The sequence below is a fragment of the Adiantum capillus-veneris genome, chromosome 29, assembly GCF_014529385.1.
Source record: "Adiantum capillus-veneris isolate H3 chromosome 29, ASM1452938v2, whole genome shotgun sequence".
Lineage (NCBI taxonomy): Eukaryota > Viridiplantae > Streptophyta > Polypodiopsida > Polypodiales > Pteridaceae > Adiantum > Adiantum capillus-veneris.
This window is the reverse complement of record NC_140959.1, coordinates 64346945-64366495: the sequence shown is the minus strand read 5'-3', so window position 1 is coordinate 64366495 and position 19551 is coordinate 64346945. Positions and strand designations below refer to the sequence as shown.

Genomic DNA, 19551 nt, shown 5'->3' with positions numbered 1-19551 from the left:
GCTCGCCAAACAGAGGACATGAGGAGAAAGCAAAAGTAGCAATGGAGTCCCAGAGGCAAACAGAATGCAATGTGACCCTGTCCATAGAGGCAAGCAATAAAGAAACTCTACTTTCAATGAAGGATGGTTTGCTTGCAGAGATACCATTTATAGATGGAGCCAAAAAGCAGGCTCTGGAAAAAGTGGACATTAATTTATTGATGAATCTAGATGCTCAGATCTCAGACACAATTATCTATGCTTGTCTTTAGTAAGTGTTACTATCTTGCTAACTTTGAAAACTCAGATCATAGGTGTACTAACTCAGGTATACTCTCTGCAGCTTGATCAAAAGTCAACTTCCACCGCACACCCACACGGAGGTGTTTCTTCTTTATCCACAAATGTCAGTGATTATTAGACAGAAGAACAGTCCATCTAGCACCTTTGAGAGTTGGTTTCTCCACTGTGCTATGCTTGAAGTAATTGTCATCATCTTTCCATATGAGAACAACCATCACTGGAGTCTCATATGCCTTGATGTTGACCAACCAGCAGTGTGGGTGTTCAATTCAATAAAAGGAACCCACCCTGAAATTAGGCTGTAAGTGTTATGTATCAAAAAGTGTTTCTTATAGATATCCATGTAAATTTGAAGCCTCAAGTTAACATCTTGATACTGCTTTGTGCAGTTGTATAAAGAGGTTGTTGCTTGCTTATGGCAAGCTATGTGAAAGGTATGAACTATACAAGGCCCCAATCAAAGATGTACCTGTCCCAAATCAAACCAATGGAAATTCTTGCGGCTGGAGATGTCTTTTCCATGCAGAATATGTCCTGCAAAGCTACTTTGCATTAAAACCTTTCATGACTAAGGTAACCATTTGGCAATGCATTCAGTCAGTTTTGGTTTTCTTTATACAAAACTTCTCACCATGTGGTCTTTCAATTTTGCAGAGTGCTTTAAAAAACTACACATATGATTATTTGCAAAGATACAGGGTAAGTCTAATACAACACTTGCTTACTATGTCGAGCCCCAGAGAACCTGAAGATAGCGGCTTGGACGACCGCACAATTGATATGACAATACATGACGTGCCACCACGACAAACCCCTACATCAGATACAGCGGAATCACAACGGGCCGAGGGGGTCATATCAGCTGAAGATGAAAGAGCCGAGGATGAAGAAAGGTCAAATGAGCATATGGAAGGTGCTAGTGTACAACCAGAGGGACTTATGGAGGAGACAATGAAAGAGCCAAGTAAGCGAGTGGAGGAGCCAAAAGAGCCTATGAATGAAACCCTAGATGAGGAAAGCAGGCCTACGGATGAGCAAAAGGATATGGATGAGGAAAGCAGGCCAAGGGATGAGCAAAGTGATATGGATGAGGCAAGGAAGGATGAGGAAAGCAGGCATACGGATGAGCACAAGGTTATGGATGATGCAAGCCGGCCAACAGAGGCAGAGGAAAATACCTTGGAGGAAACCCTGAATGAGGCAAAAAGAGCCATGGAGGAGACCCTTGATGAAGATGTGAATGATGACTATGAAGATATGAATGATGAAGCTAAAGCAGAGGATAGCAACAATGACAACAACACTATAGAGACCCAGTATGGACCCTTGCTACCTGTAGATACTGTTGTTCCGGTAATGTCTATTCAAGTATGGAAAAATATATTCAGCTTCTAACTACTTATATGTACTTGTCAACTTTTACAGAGGTTGATTATCTTGAACCTCAATGGATTGCTGCTGATGCGCGTGCCTCTGGGTGACACAGAGCCCTTCGAGGATTTGCAAACATTTCGGATGGGAACTTGTCGAGTCGTGGTTCATCCAGGAACCAAAGAATTTATTCAGTTTCTTCTTCCATGCTTCAGAGTTGCCACATGGTCTTCAATGCAAAGGCAAAACCTGTCGCCACTAGTTACAATAGTTTGCGGTGTATGCGGCGCTCACATGTCAGATTTTGACTTTTTGTATGATCAAAGAAAATGTGTTACCGTCGAGGGCCACTACCACCCTAAAAAACCACATTTACCTCTTTTGTACAAACCGTTTAGCCAAATCGATGTACCCTTTGATACAAATAATACACTACTGATTGATGATACTCTTGAAAAGGGAGAACTAAATCCACCAGGAACAACTATCTCACCACCTTCTTTCGAGGGGCATTCCTTTGATTTTTACCTTGAAGACATTTTGATTCCATACTTACAGAAATTGTATCTCAGTCCATTGTTCACGGACGAGTTTGTACTTTCTAATGAATTAAGATGACTCTTCTATCATGTCTTTGTCTTGCCTAACATTGAGAGAGAGAGAGAGAGAGAGAGAGAGAGAGAGAGATTTGACATGCTAAAGAAATGTATTTTAAGAACACTTATATTCACAGAGCACAACTGACAAATGAGCTCAAAAAACTTCAATATGTATTGAAAGTCATTCGTATACACTTGGGTTCACAAGAATCTCTGTTACATTGACACTATTTCAACCCGACCATCCAACTCTTTGCACAAAATATTTTTTTCTCTACGCCGCATCAGCTTACGGCCAGTTAGGAAAAAGGAAAAATTTGAAAGGTCCCTATCCATTGACTCTTCAATTATGTCGTGCGGCAACTGCAGAAGACTGCATAGCTCCCTTATTGTAACCACCAACATTAGGCCATGCTCTTTATCAATCACTTCCACATCCACAGCAGGATTATCTTCCAAACCTGCAGAAACCTGATCCATAGGAATGTACTTACCTTTGAGCATTTGTGATCGCATATACCAAAAGGAGACTAACAGTGATTGGCTTGCAATCATGTACTTGACAACTAGAGTGTCAAGCGCGACCTCGCATCGTATGTCAATCTCTTCCTTTACATACCATCCTCTGTCAAGAAGTTTGTCACAGGATGATTGCTGAAATGACTTGCACATGAACATAGTTTTCGTAACACGTATATTGTAGTTATGAAACAACTCTATGAAGAGTGCAGCAGGACAAAAGTTTGCAATTCTAACCAGTTTGGTGGGAATAGAGCTACGTAGAGACCTCTGTATATCCTTGTAGAGCTTACTTCGCATTGCCTCCACCATTGTTTCCTCAGGAACTGGACAGTCCACAGTGTTCCAATCGGTTGGTAGAGGCAGTTTCACCAACATGCCATTCTTATTCCCTGGGCTGAGTTGGTAGAAGTGGTCATAGAAAAATATTCCTTCATCAGCCAAGCTTTTGCTGCTTCGCCCTGAATACTGTAGAGGACCAATGTGGGCATGAACAACAAGGAAGAGGCCTATTATGCACTCCACAAGCTCCCATTGCTCATAAGAAGAGGGATAAACATCTGCAAAATATATAGCAAGAGTTAAACTAAGAGTATCAATAAGTCAAAATGACAAATCTAATGTAGTTGAGCTGTGAAGAATGGAGACATTGCTCATAAGAAGAGGAATAAACGTTGCAAAATATATAAGGTTAGTTATAATGAGAGTATTGATAAGTGAAATGACAAATCAAATGCAGTTCAGATGTCAAGAATACTTACAATTGCAACGTGGTTGATGTATATCTGACACATTTCCACTGTTTGTTATCACGTCTGGATGGGTAAACACATGCTGAACAAGAACTTCCTTTACAGATCTTTTGCCGATTTGAACTTTGAAATCCAACACTCTGGCCTTCCATGCTGAGCGGTAAACATTGACAGCACTAGACCTCTTGGGTCTTCTTGGTTGCATGAGGACCCATGAACCTTTGTTTATCCTTTGTCCAACCCATTGGTTCTCTGCACTTATTGAAGTTGATATTGTAATTGAGGATATGCTACTACTTGGCCTTCTAGGCAAAGTGCAGCTGTTGGTTGTTGGTGTGAGAGACCATAAACACCTAGAGCTTCTTGGGCGAGAAGACGTGGAAGCCATAGCTCTCAAAGAAAAGCTTTAGTGGAGGGAGATTCACTTTGAAAGCATTCTAATGGAGGGAAAGTGTTTTAGAATTCCAATATCTTGTGCGGGCTTAATGGTGACCCTCCAGTACGTTAATGACCATAAGAGAATATCAGCAGTGGGACCACACAAGCACCTAACAGCTCGGTAAAAGCAAGGAACTTACGATGCCACAATCCTAGATTCGTGAAAGTTTTTGGGGTATTTTCCTATTTTTTGAATCTTTCCACGTACTTTCCTACGTAACGTGGCCCTCCTGCTCATTGGACGCGCTCTATTTTTCTCTCTCCTTCATATGGCCCTCCAAATGACCTCCGAAATTTCCTAATGTGGACCATTATTTGTAGGTTCAGCAAGAAGGTCCATTTTACTCCTATCAGGAAGAAGATAAAATCTGATCAAATGGCACGGTTGTTCATGCACATTGTGTTCAAGTACCATGGTATGCCATAGTCTATTATCAGTGATTGTGATCCTCGTATAATGATCCTATTTTAGAGAGGTTTGTTTGAGAACATGGGCAAGTTTTCCTCATTTATTTTGAAGACATGTGACACCATGCAAAACATTGATACGAAAGAACTCTTAAAAAAAAACACTAATATGAGCAAGACATTGATATTTACCAAAGTTTTCCAAAAAGAACCAAGACTTTGATATTTATGAAAGAATAATCAACAAAAAAATACAAATACCTTGTGTGTGTGTGTGTGTGTGTGTGGAAATCTTTGGCTGCTTTACATTCTTATATCTTTTTACATCTTTGACTTGTATTACAAAGCATCTATATACTTCTGCATCTACCTGTGTAGTGACAAGAAGTCTTCCAGAAGTTTCATTTCAACATACCCCAAGGCGAACGGATTTCTTTAGCAGATTTATCAAACACAACAACGTTCCTAGCTTGCCAAATAAAAAAAAGAAACCCTCCATATTTATCAAACACAACAACCTTCCTAGCTTGCCAACGTTCCTAGCTTGCCAAATAAAAAAAAGAAACCCTCCATATTCTAATATACAACAGACATAATGCAAGACCACTATCATATGTTTGCACAAGACAAAAAAGAAATTGAAATTTAGTGATTTTAACCTACCAACATAGCATACAATACTCTTGGAGAGTTTTCAACCACATTTTAACTTGAGCACAATCAAGAAACATATGTCTCATGGATTCAATTTTGTTACATCTGCTACATCTACCATTCATTACATGCTTTTTGGCTAGCAATTCCCCGATGGGCAATGCTCCAATCATAGTTCTCCACAAGAAAACTGTGTTTGAATGCACAATACACACTCCAAATAAGTTTGATTCTCTGCATCCATGACTGATAGCTCTTGGAGAGGCCCCACCAAATCATGTTACATTTATTGTGTATTGAATTGGCAAGCTAGAGCATTTGGTACAAATTTTGAGTAGGAGAGGTCCACCAATTTGTTGAGGAGTGGGGTAACTCCCCATCTTTGAATCTTTGAGTAGTATTATGATTGCAAGGAATTGGGAGGTTGAACACACATGCTGCCAGCAATCCCCATGGAACTCTAAGGCCATTTCCCAGTCTGGAAATCCTCCTAGCAACCAACTAGCTATTAGAGTCCACAACTTGTTCTATTGAACTGACCCCTCTTTTGAAGAGGGTGAGAGCTTTCTTCCCTAATAATGAAACAAGAGGTTTTTTAAAAACAAAACTCTAGAAGCAAGATTCCACACCCAAAGAGTTACCTGTGTATCTGACTCTACCAACCTACACAAGTTTAGCACATACATTTTTCCATCACATCACTAGCATATTACAAGTTCCCACATAGAGTTTCAAAGGAGCGCCAATGAAGAGTTTGTCCCAAAAAATACACTACTACCTTTTTAATCAAAAACCACATCAAACAAGACCAACACTTGTCTGACAATTTAGCATATTTTTTAGGAGTAGCCCTTCTAGATAGCATATGAAGTTTTAGATTCAATATACTAAGGCCTCCCAGATCAATAGGCATTGCAATAGAGTCCCATGCCAACCAAGCTTTATGGGAAGATCCCACAAAAATTTCAAATACAAAGACATGATCCTAAGCAATGCAATGTCAGACCAATCCAACAGAGGCAAGCATAATCTTGATGTAAACTAATATAAATAATGCTTAATATGCAAGCAAACATCATAGGACATCGAGTCTCAAGGGAGGTGGTGAAGTATCGAAAACGCAACGATGAATGCAATATCTACCTATGGATGCTCCAACAAGGCCATATCAATCAAGCACAGTTCGACGCTCTCATCGACACCTTGATCACTACACAAGTACGAAGTTAACCTAACTAATTAATTTTTTTGTTGTTTATTTATTTTAATGTTTACGAATTATGTCATCTGCTTTGTTATTTTCGTAGACTCGAAGAGGTGGCACTAACGAGGGCGAGAACGACGAGGGCGGCCAGGGTGATGATGAGGGTTACTAACTTACTAACACAATCCCCTTACATTTTAAACGCCCGGCCAAGAGCCCTTGTACAACATAATCCCCTCACATTTTGAACACCCGGCCAAGAGCCCTTGTAAATATTTCACTTTTATTTTGGACGCCCGGCTAAAAGGCCTTGTATACATTTTGCGAACTCTCGATATCAAAAAGAAGAATTTTGTCAATAAATTGCTTTTAAGTTTATTGTGTTTCAAAAATTGTACGAGATTGTTAAATCTTAAATAATAAATAAATGTGATATCTATGTTCAAAAAAAATATCGAAGGATCTTTGGATGATGCAAAACCTTCACATATGGGGACTTGAATCATTCGAGACACTTGGATTTTTTTAAAATAAATTGCATATAGGGTATACACGCAACTATCACAAAGGCTATGAGCGCAACAATTTTTGCGGCAATATTAATCTACATACACGCGCGTATACCCGCGGAGTTTGCCGCGAGCTAACAACCACGATAACACTTGTGGTGATACACGTGTGCCCAATTCTTTCTCTCTCCACAAACGCTTGTTGATGCGCGGCTATTCCAAAGGCATTCAACCCCCTTTCTTATAGTGGGAGCGGAGAGGGAATTAGTTTCTCCCTCCTTTCCATGATTGCTTATGCCTTGGCCGCCACGCCCGAGTCCCTCCTCCACGTTGCCTTCTCTAATCTTCTTCCTCCTTGCGTTACTTTTGCCATGTGGCACATGGCAGCACAAAGAGTAGCAGTAAAGATGTGTGATATTGTTTACAAAATCAATAAAGTTAAGGCTCATGTTAGCATTGTAAACTACTAAGTTAGAAAGGAAATCATTAGTTCTTTAAATGAATTAAGAAACCAATTACAAACTTGAAGATGTTTTAAAACAAGGCATCAAGAGACACACATTGGCACTACCTTTCACTGGGATTGAGAGAGAGAGAGAGAGAGAGAGAGAGAGAGAGAGAGAGAGAGAGAGAGAGAAGGAAATGAAAAAGAAGAGATACTATATATTAAAGAGGAGAAAAATAAAGCATACCTCACAAAATTTGAAGCGTGCTCCGTTGTACACGGGATGAAAGGATGAAACTCCCTCGGCATTTACCCTCCCAATCTACCGAAAGGTAGTGCCAACAAGAAGTTAAGAAGGAAGTTATGAGACCTTCGAGTGAAGAGTTTTTTACAAACGAAAAGAAGACATTCAAAAACTTAGAAGCCTTTCTCCTTCTCCTTCTCCTTCTCCTCCTAGGCATGTTGTAACATGCTAAAAAGTTGGTCGTTGAGACTAGTGAGAGGCATGGGGGAAAATCCTCCCGAAATTGGAAGAAATTACTGAAAGAATTATTAGAAATAGGTAAAATTTGAGTCTAAAGGAAAACGACTTTTGCCCGCCCTCAGTCCTCAATGCAAGGTCGGAGACTCGGTGATTGACGAAGGAGGTGTGAGATGATCAGCCAGATTCCATTTTTTGTAAAGATGGGCCAATTCAGTTGGATTATTTTGGTAACGCAGCTTCTTCTGTTCGGAAGCTCTTGGCAATGGCTCTCTGACGCTGCAAGAGTGAGCGGTATCCATGCTGCAACCCCCAAAGAAGCTTTTCGAAAGCCATTCCTGTTTAACAATTTGCGACACATAGACACCCCTTCCTCCCCATTCTGTCGTCACAATCGCACCGAGTCGCACCTCTCGCTCTGGTTGCGTCGAGACGCCGCTCGGTTGGATGTGCTACGACAACGTATGCAGCTGCCCTCGGCCTCATCAGATGCTTTAGATGCGGCTGTAAAATCAAATCTCGCTGCGCTCGACCCCGCAGCACGCAGTCTCCCAACTGCGGAAGTCGAAGCGGGCAACGGCTTCTATCCAGCACATTATATCCAGTTGGGTGTTGGCACGCCGCCAACGTCCCGTCTCTTCTTGGTAGACAGTACCGTTGCGCTCTCATGGTCTATTTGCAAGCCACTTTGCAGCGATTGTGATAGCGCAGCCGCATTGAATACAGAGGACTCGACGTCATTCGAGTGGTCTCCTTGCAACACACCATACTGTCATCTCCCGGGCTATGATACGTCATGTAAGAATAAGCATTGTAATTATGAGACAGACACCAAAGATGGGCTTCGCATGCACGGAGTCCTTGCGAAGGATACATTTCACATGGATGAAACAAAAATACAGGCAAGGAAATAGGGTTTGAATGAATGAATAAATGCTATTGTCCTTTTCAGTTTTGGTTTTGGTTTTGGTTTTAGAATGACCCTTCTGCACGTCCTTCTTGTTATACAGAATGTAGTCTTTGGGTGCTCAGCGGCCCATCACAGCATGGCGGCAGAGCACGACGTGGGCGGTGTGCTCGGCATTGGACAAGGTAAGATTTCTCTCATGCATCAGCTGGGCATGAGTGTGGCCTTTTGTCTTCCGCCGCTGCAGTTCTTCAAGAATATCAACAATGGTGCCGGGGACCCGGTCGGCTTCTTGGGCTTCGGCCCATATCCACTGCCGCCAAGGACCGTGTTAACACCCATGCTGGCAAGCCATGTGGTGATGCACGCACATTATGTAAACCTGGATGGTATCAGCATCAATGGCATGGACATACCCACCCCAATCGACCTGTTGCATGCCGACGGGAGCTCCGGAACCATCATCGACACGTCAATGGCATACACTCGTCTCATGCCGGCGGTATACGAGGCCCTTCAGGCCACATTCCAGATGGCGACGACGCATCTGACACCTGCGGAGCCGGAGGATGAATTCGACACATGCTTCAGCTTTCCGGGGGGGTTTGATGCGAATGCGATTCCGACATTGCAGATGCATTTTCAGCATGATGGCAGATTTGGTGGGAAGATTCTTCTGCCGCCCGCCAATGTGATGGTGCAATCACGTGACACCTCGGTGTTCTGTCTTGCCTTTGCGAGGTCTCCAGCGAACATGGCTGTGAACATCATCGGGGCCACTCAGCTGGCGGGCTTTCTAGTAAACCTGGACACGGGGAACAAGATTGTCGGTTTTGCGCCGGAACAATGTACACAGTTCTTTTGAGGTCCCATTGTTTTGGGTCCCTCTTTAATCGTCTCTTCACATTTTCTGCTCACAAGCTTAAGTTCAACTGTTCAAGGCTCTTTTACTTCTTATCCACAACATGTCAAAAATTGTCTTTGGGGGTTGAAGTTCAGGAACAGCTTCTTCAATATCTGTAGAACATAGAGATTATTGTTGCAACTGTAGAATAGGTGGGGGATGTCCTTCATAGCTTTTTTGCACCTACTACCTGTACCATCTTCTATTCCGAACTTTCTAGATTTATCTCTGCACCATACGCCCTGATGGATGATTAACCATAGGAGTACATTGTGCTTACTAGCTGGTGGGTAAATTCAAGTGCATTTAAACCTGTAAGTCCATTGCTTGGCGCTCCAATCGACCTTTCGTTTTTTGAGTTAAGTTTCTTATTCAACCATAAGGTATGAAATCTGAAGGAGCCAGAATCAGATCCCTCAGCTTGAGATCCTTCCAAGATTTGTAACTGCTTAGTTTGATCTTGGGTAGATTTCTCTTTAACAGGAGAGCCTAATAGTCTTCAGATGAAATAGCCCTTAAGATCCACTGACCAGCTAGTCTGGTAGAAACCAGATTGAGGTTAAGCAAACCCAACCCTCCTTTGGCCTCAGGTAAAGTACAGATATCCCAAGAGACTTTAGCAATTCTAGGGTGCTCTGGATATCAACCTCATAAGAAAGTCCTGGCCAAAGAAAAAATCTTGTTCAATTGATACTTTGCAGGCTGTCAGCAAGACAGGAAATAGGGAGAATGTAATGATGGAGCACAAAAACTCTAGATGGTAATGACTGTTGATATCCCTTCCATCTGAAATTTTTTTGCTTGAACCTCTTGACAAGTCAATCCCATCTTTGAGAGAAGGTTACCTTGAACCCCATAGGGATGCCTAACAAACTGAACACTTACCCATCAGGAATCAGTTTGCATCTAGCGTCCCAAACCATCTGTGGAGGGCTACTACCAGAGCATTTGTATCCTGTTTTACTATGGTTGATGACCAAGTCACTTATTGCACAGAATGTGTTGAGGCACTTTCAAAAGCATTCAGTAGATTGACCTTAACAAGATAGAAGGGTATTTGTGTCATCTACAGATTGTTGCAGGCATAAGTTTTTTATTGGAACCTAGAATCTCTATTTATTTTATTCTGCTGTTTTCCATGGCATCTTTAATGAGCCATCCCAAGGCATCTAAGAAGATAGCAAAGATCAAAGGAGCTACTGGCTAGCCCTGTCTCACTAATCTCTTGAGTGGGAAAGCCTCTATTAATTCACCATTACTTGCTACTTTGGCACAAGCATTTCCAAAGAGAACCTATATAAATCTGATAAATTGTCTTCCAAAACCAATCGTGCAATGACTGAAATATAAAATCTCATTCCGTTCTATGATAGGCTTTATCAAAATCAATTTCAAAGAAAATGAAGTCTAGCTCCTTTTCAGTCCATAAGATGATCAGTAGCCTCCCACAAAGTGATTATAGCATCTAATATAAATCTGCCTTTGATGAAACCCTTTTGCTCAAGAAGAATGATTTTGTCCATGATGTTGCTTAACCTCTAGCTAGGGGGAGAGCAAAGACCTTATATGTAGAAGTCAGGCACGTGATTGGTCTCCAGTTAACTAAGTCCTCTTTGGCCCCTCTAATTGATTAATCTAATCACTCCATTCATAGTGGTAGAGAGAGCTTCTATTTTAAGGGCTTCTTTCCAAATTTTCAATAAATGAGGAATTAGAAATTCATGAAATCCTTTAAAAAATTCATTAGGAATGCCATCCATACCAAGAAATTTTCCAGACTTCATAGAGAGAATAGATTCTCTTAGCTCCCCCTCTGTGAAGAGCTGATCCATTTGGATAGCCATTTGAGAAGAGATTTTTTTTATATAAAATCCTTGCTATCTCAGCTCTAGCTCTGTCATGGTCAACCCCTCCTATGGGAGGAGCAAAGAAAATACCAGCCAAATAATCTAGAGAAACTTTCATATTATCCTTGTGAGAACTTACACACCCACCAGCTTTGTCCTTGAGAAAGGGGATAAAATCTTGGATTTTTTTGTTCTTCAACAAGTTAAACATGTTTTTACCTAATTTGACAATTTTACCAATCCAAGAAGTCTCGTGTCCATTTTAACAAATACCTAGCTCAAAGGAGCTCCTCTACCTTCAGCTGGTTTTTCAAATCCACAAGAGAGGGGCGGCGGGGAGGGGGGGCTAGGATGCACAAACTTATCTGAGTCAGAGATTTCACTGTTTACTCCTTATCCTTCTTTTGGTGCTAATCTCCCTAGCCAGTTTCTTGTATATATTGAGAATTTTCTGAGCGTCTTTTACACTATCCCAAGCTTTGAAGGGCGAAGGGAGGAAACAAAAGGCCTTATCAAAAACATTTTTGATTTGCTCCTTAATTAACACTAGTTCTGTAATTGGACACTTAAGTGTCCTGAGACACTACAGTGTCCTGTTTTTCTACCATGTTTTGGCAATTTATTTGTCAAGGTAGAAAGAAGTTTTTTACACTTTGCTTCTACCATAGATTGGTTATGAGAGAAAGAAAACACTATATTTTTTTCCATATCAAAATACAATCTGTATGGAGAGAATTCTCATAAATTCTAAAACATAAATTTTAGTAAAATTTTGAGCTATTTTGTTAAAAAAATCATAAAATTATTATATAATTTTGTAGAGATGACATTTTTTATGTTTATAAAAGCCAAGTGTTAGCATTTAGTGTTACAAAACAATGAAATGTACTTCAAAGATAAGTTTTCAAATCACATGTAAATTATAGACATAATTTCATACTTAAGCACATGTTGAATAAGTGGTCTTTCAAAAGTTCCCTCATGAAATTGGTACTATTCTAGTGCAATTTGACAACTACAAATGACTTTATATGTTTAAACCAAGAAACTACATATTTTTTGAGCTCCCTAACTCAAGTAAATCTCGTTGTTTGAACTCTATCTTCAATTTTTTATCGTGCAAAAAATTCTCCATAATAACATTGAAACCAAGGTTTTACGCACCCCAATTGTATATGTACCACGTACTTTGATACATTTAGTTGATCTACATGGAAAGTTTGATATTATTTGAGGTTTTGAATGCTTATGTTTCAAGAATGAAAATATGAAAGTTTTCTCTTATGCAGTTTTGAATATTTAAAATGATCAAATACTTGTTGCATATCAAAGCCCTTCTACTTGCTACCTTGAATGCTCAATGGAAATGGCAAACAATGCATCATTTTCTAAAACTCACAAATACATCATCAACACATTTTTCTTTGTATACAACGATATGCTTGAAATGACCATATCAAACACATGGAACTTTCCATTATTTTATATACTCAAAAGTCAATTTTTTGCACATAAAACTTTCAATTATCTATAGCAAAATTTTGAAAGAGTCACCTAAAATTTTGTACAAAGTCGCTTCATTTTTTCTTGAGCTTACAAAGGCAAAGCGTCAATCACAGTTTTACAAGGATCAACTTGATGAGTATAGTTCTTGATCATGATAGATTCTAAAATACAAGGTTATATTTTTAAAAGATACTCTAACAAACATATTTAAGCATATCAAGAGGGTTTTCTTAAATAAACCGTTTAATGCAAGTAGCATTTAAATTAAATTTGTTAAAAAAGGACACTTAAAGTGTCATGCTTTGGTACCAAACTAATGTTAACAATGTCTAAACACAATTATGAATGATTCAAATGAGACCAACCAACTTTATAAATACATTCTTCTTTATTCAACTAAAAAATGACAAGAGAGTGATCTGAAACTAGCAGACTAATATCTTTGCGACAAGAGACCCAAAAACATTGCAAAAGAGAGGAGTTCATGTAGATCCCATGTTGCTTCTTTGTCCATGTAAATTATGTATCCATATAGACATCAATTAGATTAAGAGCATTAGACATGTGGTCCCATGATTCAGGTCCCTATTTTTCATTGTGGTTCCCAGGTTACTCCATCACGGTATGAGCATGACTTTTACCTCGTATCAACAAAAATTGTATTATAGCCCATTGATTGTTTTTAAATTTGTACTTACAAAAACTCTTCGAAAGTCGATGCAAATCAACCCTAGATCTATCCTTGGTGGCCATCTACAATCCCACATCGAGAAGGATTCAAGGTGCATCAAATCAACCCCAAAGGTGCCTCAACCTGAGGAATTACTATGGTGATTTTGTCATCATCGAGTGAGTAAAATCTACTCTATGTATAAATTCCATTCATGCAATCTAAAGCAAATACCACATCGGTAACGGTGTGGGAGAGGGTTGGTTGGGACCCCATCAAGTGTCGATCTTCTCTTCTCTGTCTTTCTCTCTCCCTCTAAACATCTCTATTGCATTCTCTCAACCCCTCTTTAGGGGAAAGTAAAAAGAACCACCATTCAAGCACAGAGCACTCACTAACGCAAGGAAAGAAGTTGAAGGATTTTGTTGAAGTGTAACACTAGATCTTCACCATATTCAATTCTGTTGCACCTGACAGAGAGAGAGAGTGTGTGTGTGTGTGTGTGTGTGTGTGTGTGTGTGAGAGAGAGAGAGAGAGAGAGAGAGAGAGGGGTGGAATTGAAGAATGATTGAAGGCTATCATATAAAACAACACATTTTGAACATATTGTGCAAAATGTAAAGAAATGACACATACTATCACAAAGAGAGAGAGAGAGAGAGAGAGAGAGAGAGAGAGAGAGAGAGAGACTACAGATTCATCTTATTTTTGAAATAAAGATACATCCAAATGGTTAGAATCATCTCACTATTGAAATAGAAAATCTCGATTGAAAGAGACACTACAATGGAATTCATCAATATAGATTTCAATTAAAAGAAAAGTTATAGCCCAATAGAATTCATCCAAGTTACATTGGCATGATTTGAACTTGCTCGCCTAGCTCTCTACAAACAATCTCTTTTTCTCCCTCTTCGTTGCATTACTTTGCATCCAAGATAGATAACATTGCAATAATTTTTGAAATTTCATCATTGCAACCGAAACCCACACTACCAAGCAACGTTTTTTATTAACACAAAGGAGCCTCAATAATCTTCATTCCCAAATTACCTTGGAGCACTACGATAAGCAAGGCAACCCCTAGCATTCTACAATTGTTGGCTAAGCTAGGAAGCCAAGGAAGATGCATATTGCTGATATACTAAGTCCATGTTTTGTTGCCCACACAACCTTTGAAAACACCACCACAAGCTTGATATTCAGCATACCATCAATCCCTATTGTTGATGTCATCATGAGCAAATATTGACGCTAAGAAAGTAAGCAATTGCAACATACAATCGCAGTACGCTTCCTAGCTAGTCAAAAGACAAAAACGATGTACCCAAAAAGATTGTGTTGTTGCTACTAATATAAACGGAAATGACAATATCACATCAAGCTATCAATCAAGACGCGATCAATCTTAGAGCGCAATGTGCATAGATTCGCATGATGTGTCTCCAAAGAAATGTTACTCATGACTCATAATAAGCTATAGCCAAAACATGATGACTGAATGAAGAGACTGAGTTGCAAGAAAGGACCCTTCTTTGTTGTCGCGGATGTACTAGTTTCTCAATGGCACAATCTCTCTCCCTCTCTCTCTCTCTCTCCTTTGTTGTTGTGGAGGTACTAGTTCCTCGGTGCCCACAATCTCTCTCTCTCTCTCTTTACACATTATATATATATATATATATATATATATATATATGCACAACCCACACAACCACTCTGTTGCAAGCTCGAGCTGCTCCTCCCTCGCCCCCACCCAAATCCATGATCCACCTCTCCCTACCAACTTGTAGATTTTCAATGAGCGTATACTGCTCCCTTATAAAAGTCAACAAACATTTATTTATTTGAATAGCCTTAGACATATCAAAATCTTTACTAAGACTCTACTCTTTTCCTTCTTTTAATATTTTGGTGTGCCTTGGAAACTACGAGTGATGACAAGGTTATAAGTTCAGGTTGTCAAACTAGGTTCATCAGTCAACCACGTCACAACCAAGATGCAAATAAATGAATCTAAGACATACAAAACTGCCAAAAAGCGGATTCAAAAGTTTGTAATCCAAAATTTAGTACCCATTCATTTGCTTGGGAATATCTTTTGGGCGGCCAAGTTCCCAACTGCTAGTATCGACCACTTTGGCCCCCTTATCTTTTGCTTAATCTCTAATGTACCTTGCCTGCAAGCATGTTTCATGTGAAAAACCATAAACTTTTATAGTTTTTAAGGAGTGAAACGTTAAATCTATTTTGTGATGAAAATGTGGACTGTCATATTTCATCCAATATACGAGACCTATCAGAAAACTGTAGGCAAAACATGCTCTAGCCCTTCAAACTAAAATTTTGAAATAAATTTCACAACCTTAGACCTATGTCTTGCCTCCCACTATCATCTATAACACTTGCAAGAAACAAGTGGAGATTAAGGGTGCACTAAGCAAAAGATACAGAAACTTACAAGAGTCCGTAAAGCATTTAGGTCCTGGCCTTTCAGCGAATCTAGATACCGAAGTTTCTCTTTGCGCAAAAATTGACGACTGCCAAGCACCAATGGATGTCCTTATGAATGGGGACAAATATCTGCAAATTATTATTTCAATAAACATATGCATATCCTCTCTTCCATAATCCATTCCTCTCCATTTAAAAATACCTCATCACATTCAAGTAAAGAATACCCAAGCTTTCTTTGTGCAGTCCATCTTCTGACTGCTTTATAATCATACGATCGAGCATCTTTATAAAGCTGCAATAAACACCAAAAATCAACTCCTGTGCAAGTAAATGATGGACAGCCTTTGCAAACTGAGTGCAGAATTGTAAGTACCTTGTTAAAGAATAAAATGTTGAAAAAGTGGCACTTCAGCTAAAATTTTTGCGCTTGACACTCCCTCTCCTTCAACAACTCCATGTACAGATTTAAGACCTAACATAAACAGTGTTTTAAAAAGAAAATTGAGACACAGGCACACCAGGATGGCCTTCAAATAAATCCATGAATTTAATTTTGTTTTAAATCCTTACTTCATCATTCAGCCATTCTCCAGGCTTTAAGCACTGCAGAGTTGCCCGTGACAAATCAATATTGGAGGCTTCATGCTGCACCAGAACTTCATGCCTGAAAGAGAGTCGCGACCAAAAATTATATGAATGTTATCATCCAATTGTTCATTGGACCAGCTAACTCTAACATGATGTTTATCACCACTCCTAGAACACCAACAACCAATGAGAAATGAGAGACTACTACCAAAGCATGTAAAGGGGCCAATCTACTGAGAGCAAGCAAAAGAATTAGAGATGCATTCTTCACCCTTACAAGGGACATCTTGATCCCTAGTCTTCTGCTTCACTAGCAATGCAAAAAGTAACTCAGAACTGTTGTTCTTGGTTCGTTTCTAGTCAAATTTCAACAATAGAAAGAGACGGGTAGCCAGACCAAATAAAAGCATCTCTGACAAACCAAGATAGGTAACATTCACCCACTTTCCCTCCTTGCCCACCATGTGAGCCTCCTAAAATTAAAGAAAAGGGCAAAATATACATCAAGGTGAACCAGTGGCTTTTATGAAAGCTTACATATAGCAGCCTCTGCCAAAAAACATAGCAGCAATTAACTGGTGAAAAGGCGTATTCACAAAGAATCCCCAAGCTGACCTCATCCATTCAAACCCAAGTATGAAGCCCCAATAACCCCTGATAGATCTGAACTAGTCATGCTACCTAGAGCATAAGCCATCTGCCACAAGTTTCACATGATGCACTTGCCTTCAAGGCTCGAGATTATACTCAAACTTTTTCTGTGTCCTCTGTGCAATAAAAGAAGGCTTCTGAGATATCAGGTAGTGGGTTTGATCTGAATAAAAAACAACCAGTACCCCTAACAAGCCATGGTCAAAAAAGACCTAATTTGGATATAACTACCTTGGTCACCTTCAATACTAGCTTCCTCGGCAATTTGACAGATGAAAAAAAATATCAAACGGTTGTTCCAGAAACAACACCCCTCTCTGTGGCACCCGTTACTCTCCTATACTCAAAGGGTTGCATAATTTACTCAGGAAAAAGCCCATGAGCTATGGTGTCTACATGGAAACCGATTTGAGAGGAGTACTGAGAACAAAAATTGGGTGTGGGGCACCAGACATACCAAAATCTGCTCGAGGCCTCTTCACATGAGCCGAAACAGGTTGGGGCAGAAACACCTATTGGCAACCTCGATTATGCTCTTCCCTTCACACCCTCATCAGGCCGCTTGCGCTCAAGCAAACCCTGATCACACCGCAAAAAGAGAGAAATAGAGGCGAGCCGGCCCCTCATCACTGCAAGCGCAGGGACGTCTCTGTTGAATCTCTGTGCGCGCGAAGGCAGACGATAATTTGAAACAGACAATCCTTCTTGCACTGCTTGCCAATTTTTACCTTGATTCCAGGATTCACATTGCACATGGACATCATATTGTTTCCAACGTGGAAGGCCTTGCTATTGGCTCCTACGATGAACGATGGAATGCTCTCCACCAAGTATAAATGATGATCCGCCTTTGGTGCTTGTCCCCTTCTCATTCGTCGCTACTATCTACTAACATAATATGGCGGAAGGGCTCCCCTTTACACGTGTCGCAATCTGCGATCTGAAGGCTAAAGTCCAAAAAAAAAAACCCTAGTTACATGCGATAAAGAGAGAGAGAGGCCGCCGAAGGCGGCCGGCCGTACTAGTCTACAGAATGTTTAGTTGGCCTCCACTTCCTCTTACTCGTCCCTTCTACTACAGCACTCTGCTACATGCTCCATTTGTTCCTCCCAGTCTAGTCTCAGGAAGTCCTCCCTTGCCCCTGCACCTATCCATGATCCACCTCTCCCTACCAACATGTAAGAGATTTTCAATGAGCATATACGGCTCCCTTATAAATGTCAATAAACATTTATTTATTTAAATAACCTTAGACATATCAGAATGTGATGAGGAGTTTCGACCCTTGGGGCCTCGTTATCTTTAGAATATCTTTGTTGAGACTCTACTCTCTTCCTTTCAATGTTTTGGTGTGCCTTGGAAACTACAAGTGATGGGCAGGCTCATGCTTCTTGCTTCCAATTGTTATTATTTGACAAGAGAGATAAAGAAAGGTGGGATGAGAGAGAGTGTGTGAGAGAGAGACTGTGCGTGTGAGGGGAGGGATGGGCATCGATGATCGATGATGATGATGAAGACTTGCCTCCATCCCTCTTTGGAGTTTCCCACATGGCCCACAACAGAGCCAAAGTTATGAGATTCATACAAAAAAGACAGTAATAGCTAGTAAGTTCTTTTTTTATTTTAAAGTAAAGGCAATTGTTTCATGTCCATGATGATGAGAGGATTGCCCATTGTCCAATGCCAAGTTTGAAGCTTGCTTTTGTATGGGCCCTTGTCTACTAACGCTTTTGAGTACGCTTATATTTTCACAAACAGTGTACAGGGAAAATGTGACTCAGCTTAATATCGTGCCATTCTTAATTTCAAAAATGCCGGTTGAGGGCAAGGGGAAAAGGAGAAACTCCACCCCAAAATAGAGAAAGTAGTATAAAAACTCAAAAAATAAACCTAATTTTCTTAAGTTTCCTCTTCACAAATTCAAAAGAATGAATTTTGTATGTTTGAAAAAATGATTTTTCCCAAACACTATTCACAAAGCAACTAACTTAAATTTCACTAAAGCTAAAAAGCATCTCAACTCTATTCATGCAAGAGTTGCCCCTACTCCTCTTCTGCGTCTGCTGTTGGATTCTATTCCTCCTCTATCTTCTCCAACAGGTGATGGGACTTGCTATATGGTAAATTGTTCACGCTCCTTATGATCATCTTCACCTACTAATTTCTCACCATTTTTTGAGAAGGTTTCCACACTGAGAGTGGCTAAAGATTTAAGACAACGAGTTGCTAATCAATTGCTACTACCTCGATCATTGCCTTCATCGAACACGAAGATTTCTCTTTTATACAACTTGTTTGTACTTTGGGGTTTGTTAAGAGAGTGAAGTTTATCATTTGGGATGTTGTCACCAGTTGGGACCAA

General features: G+C 40.0%; 2 protein-coding genes across 2 annotated transcripts; one reads left to right on the top strand and one right to left on the bottom strand.

The window, feature by feature from the left end:
* The first annotated feature begins 7753 nt into the window (after positions 1-7753).
* LOC147419319 (protein ASPARTIC PROTEASE IN GUARD CELL 2-like) lies at positions 7754-9747 on the top strand. Its single transcript, XM_086505882.1, has 2 exons — positions 7754-8564; positions 8673-9747. The coding sequence occupies exons 1-2, from the start codon at positions 7836-7838 to the stop codon at positions 9432-9434; spliced, it is 1491 nt and encodes a 496-aa protein (XP_086362008.1). The 5' UTR covers positions 7754-7835; the 3' UTR covers positions 9435-9747.
* Positions 9748-14071: 4324 nt separating this feature from the next.
* Positions 14072-17717, bottom strand: LOC147419318 (uncharacterized; the record flags this gene model as incomplete). The annotated part of the gene is made up of 7 exons (XM_086505796.1): positions 14072-15673; positions 15955-16076; positions 16150-16242; positions 16324-16356; positions 16412-16422; positions 16521-16614; positions 17647-17717. Coding segments are annotated over 7 exons (438 nt in total), but the record flags the coding sequence as incomplete, so codon positions are not given.
* Between the last annotated feature and the right edge of the window lie 1834 nt (positions 17718-19551).

What these genes read in the sequence shown, in the direction of transcription:
- LOC147419319 (XM_086505882.1), top strand. Translation starts at nt 7,836, where the DNA reads ATGATCAGCCAGATTCCATTTTTTGTAAAGATGGGCCAATTCAGTTGG. An exon ending in TGGATGAAACAAAAATACAG is followed by an intron (nt 8,565 to 8,672) that starts GCAAGGAAATAG and finishes CTTGTTATACAG; the next exon opens with AATGTAGTCTTTGGGTGCTC.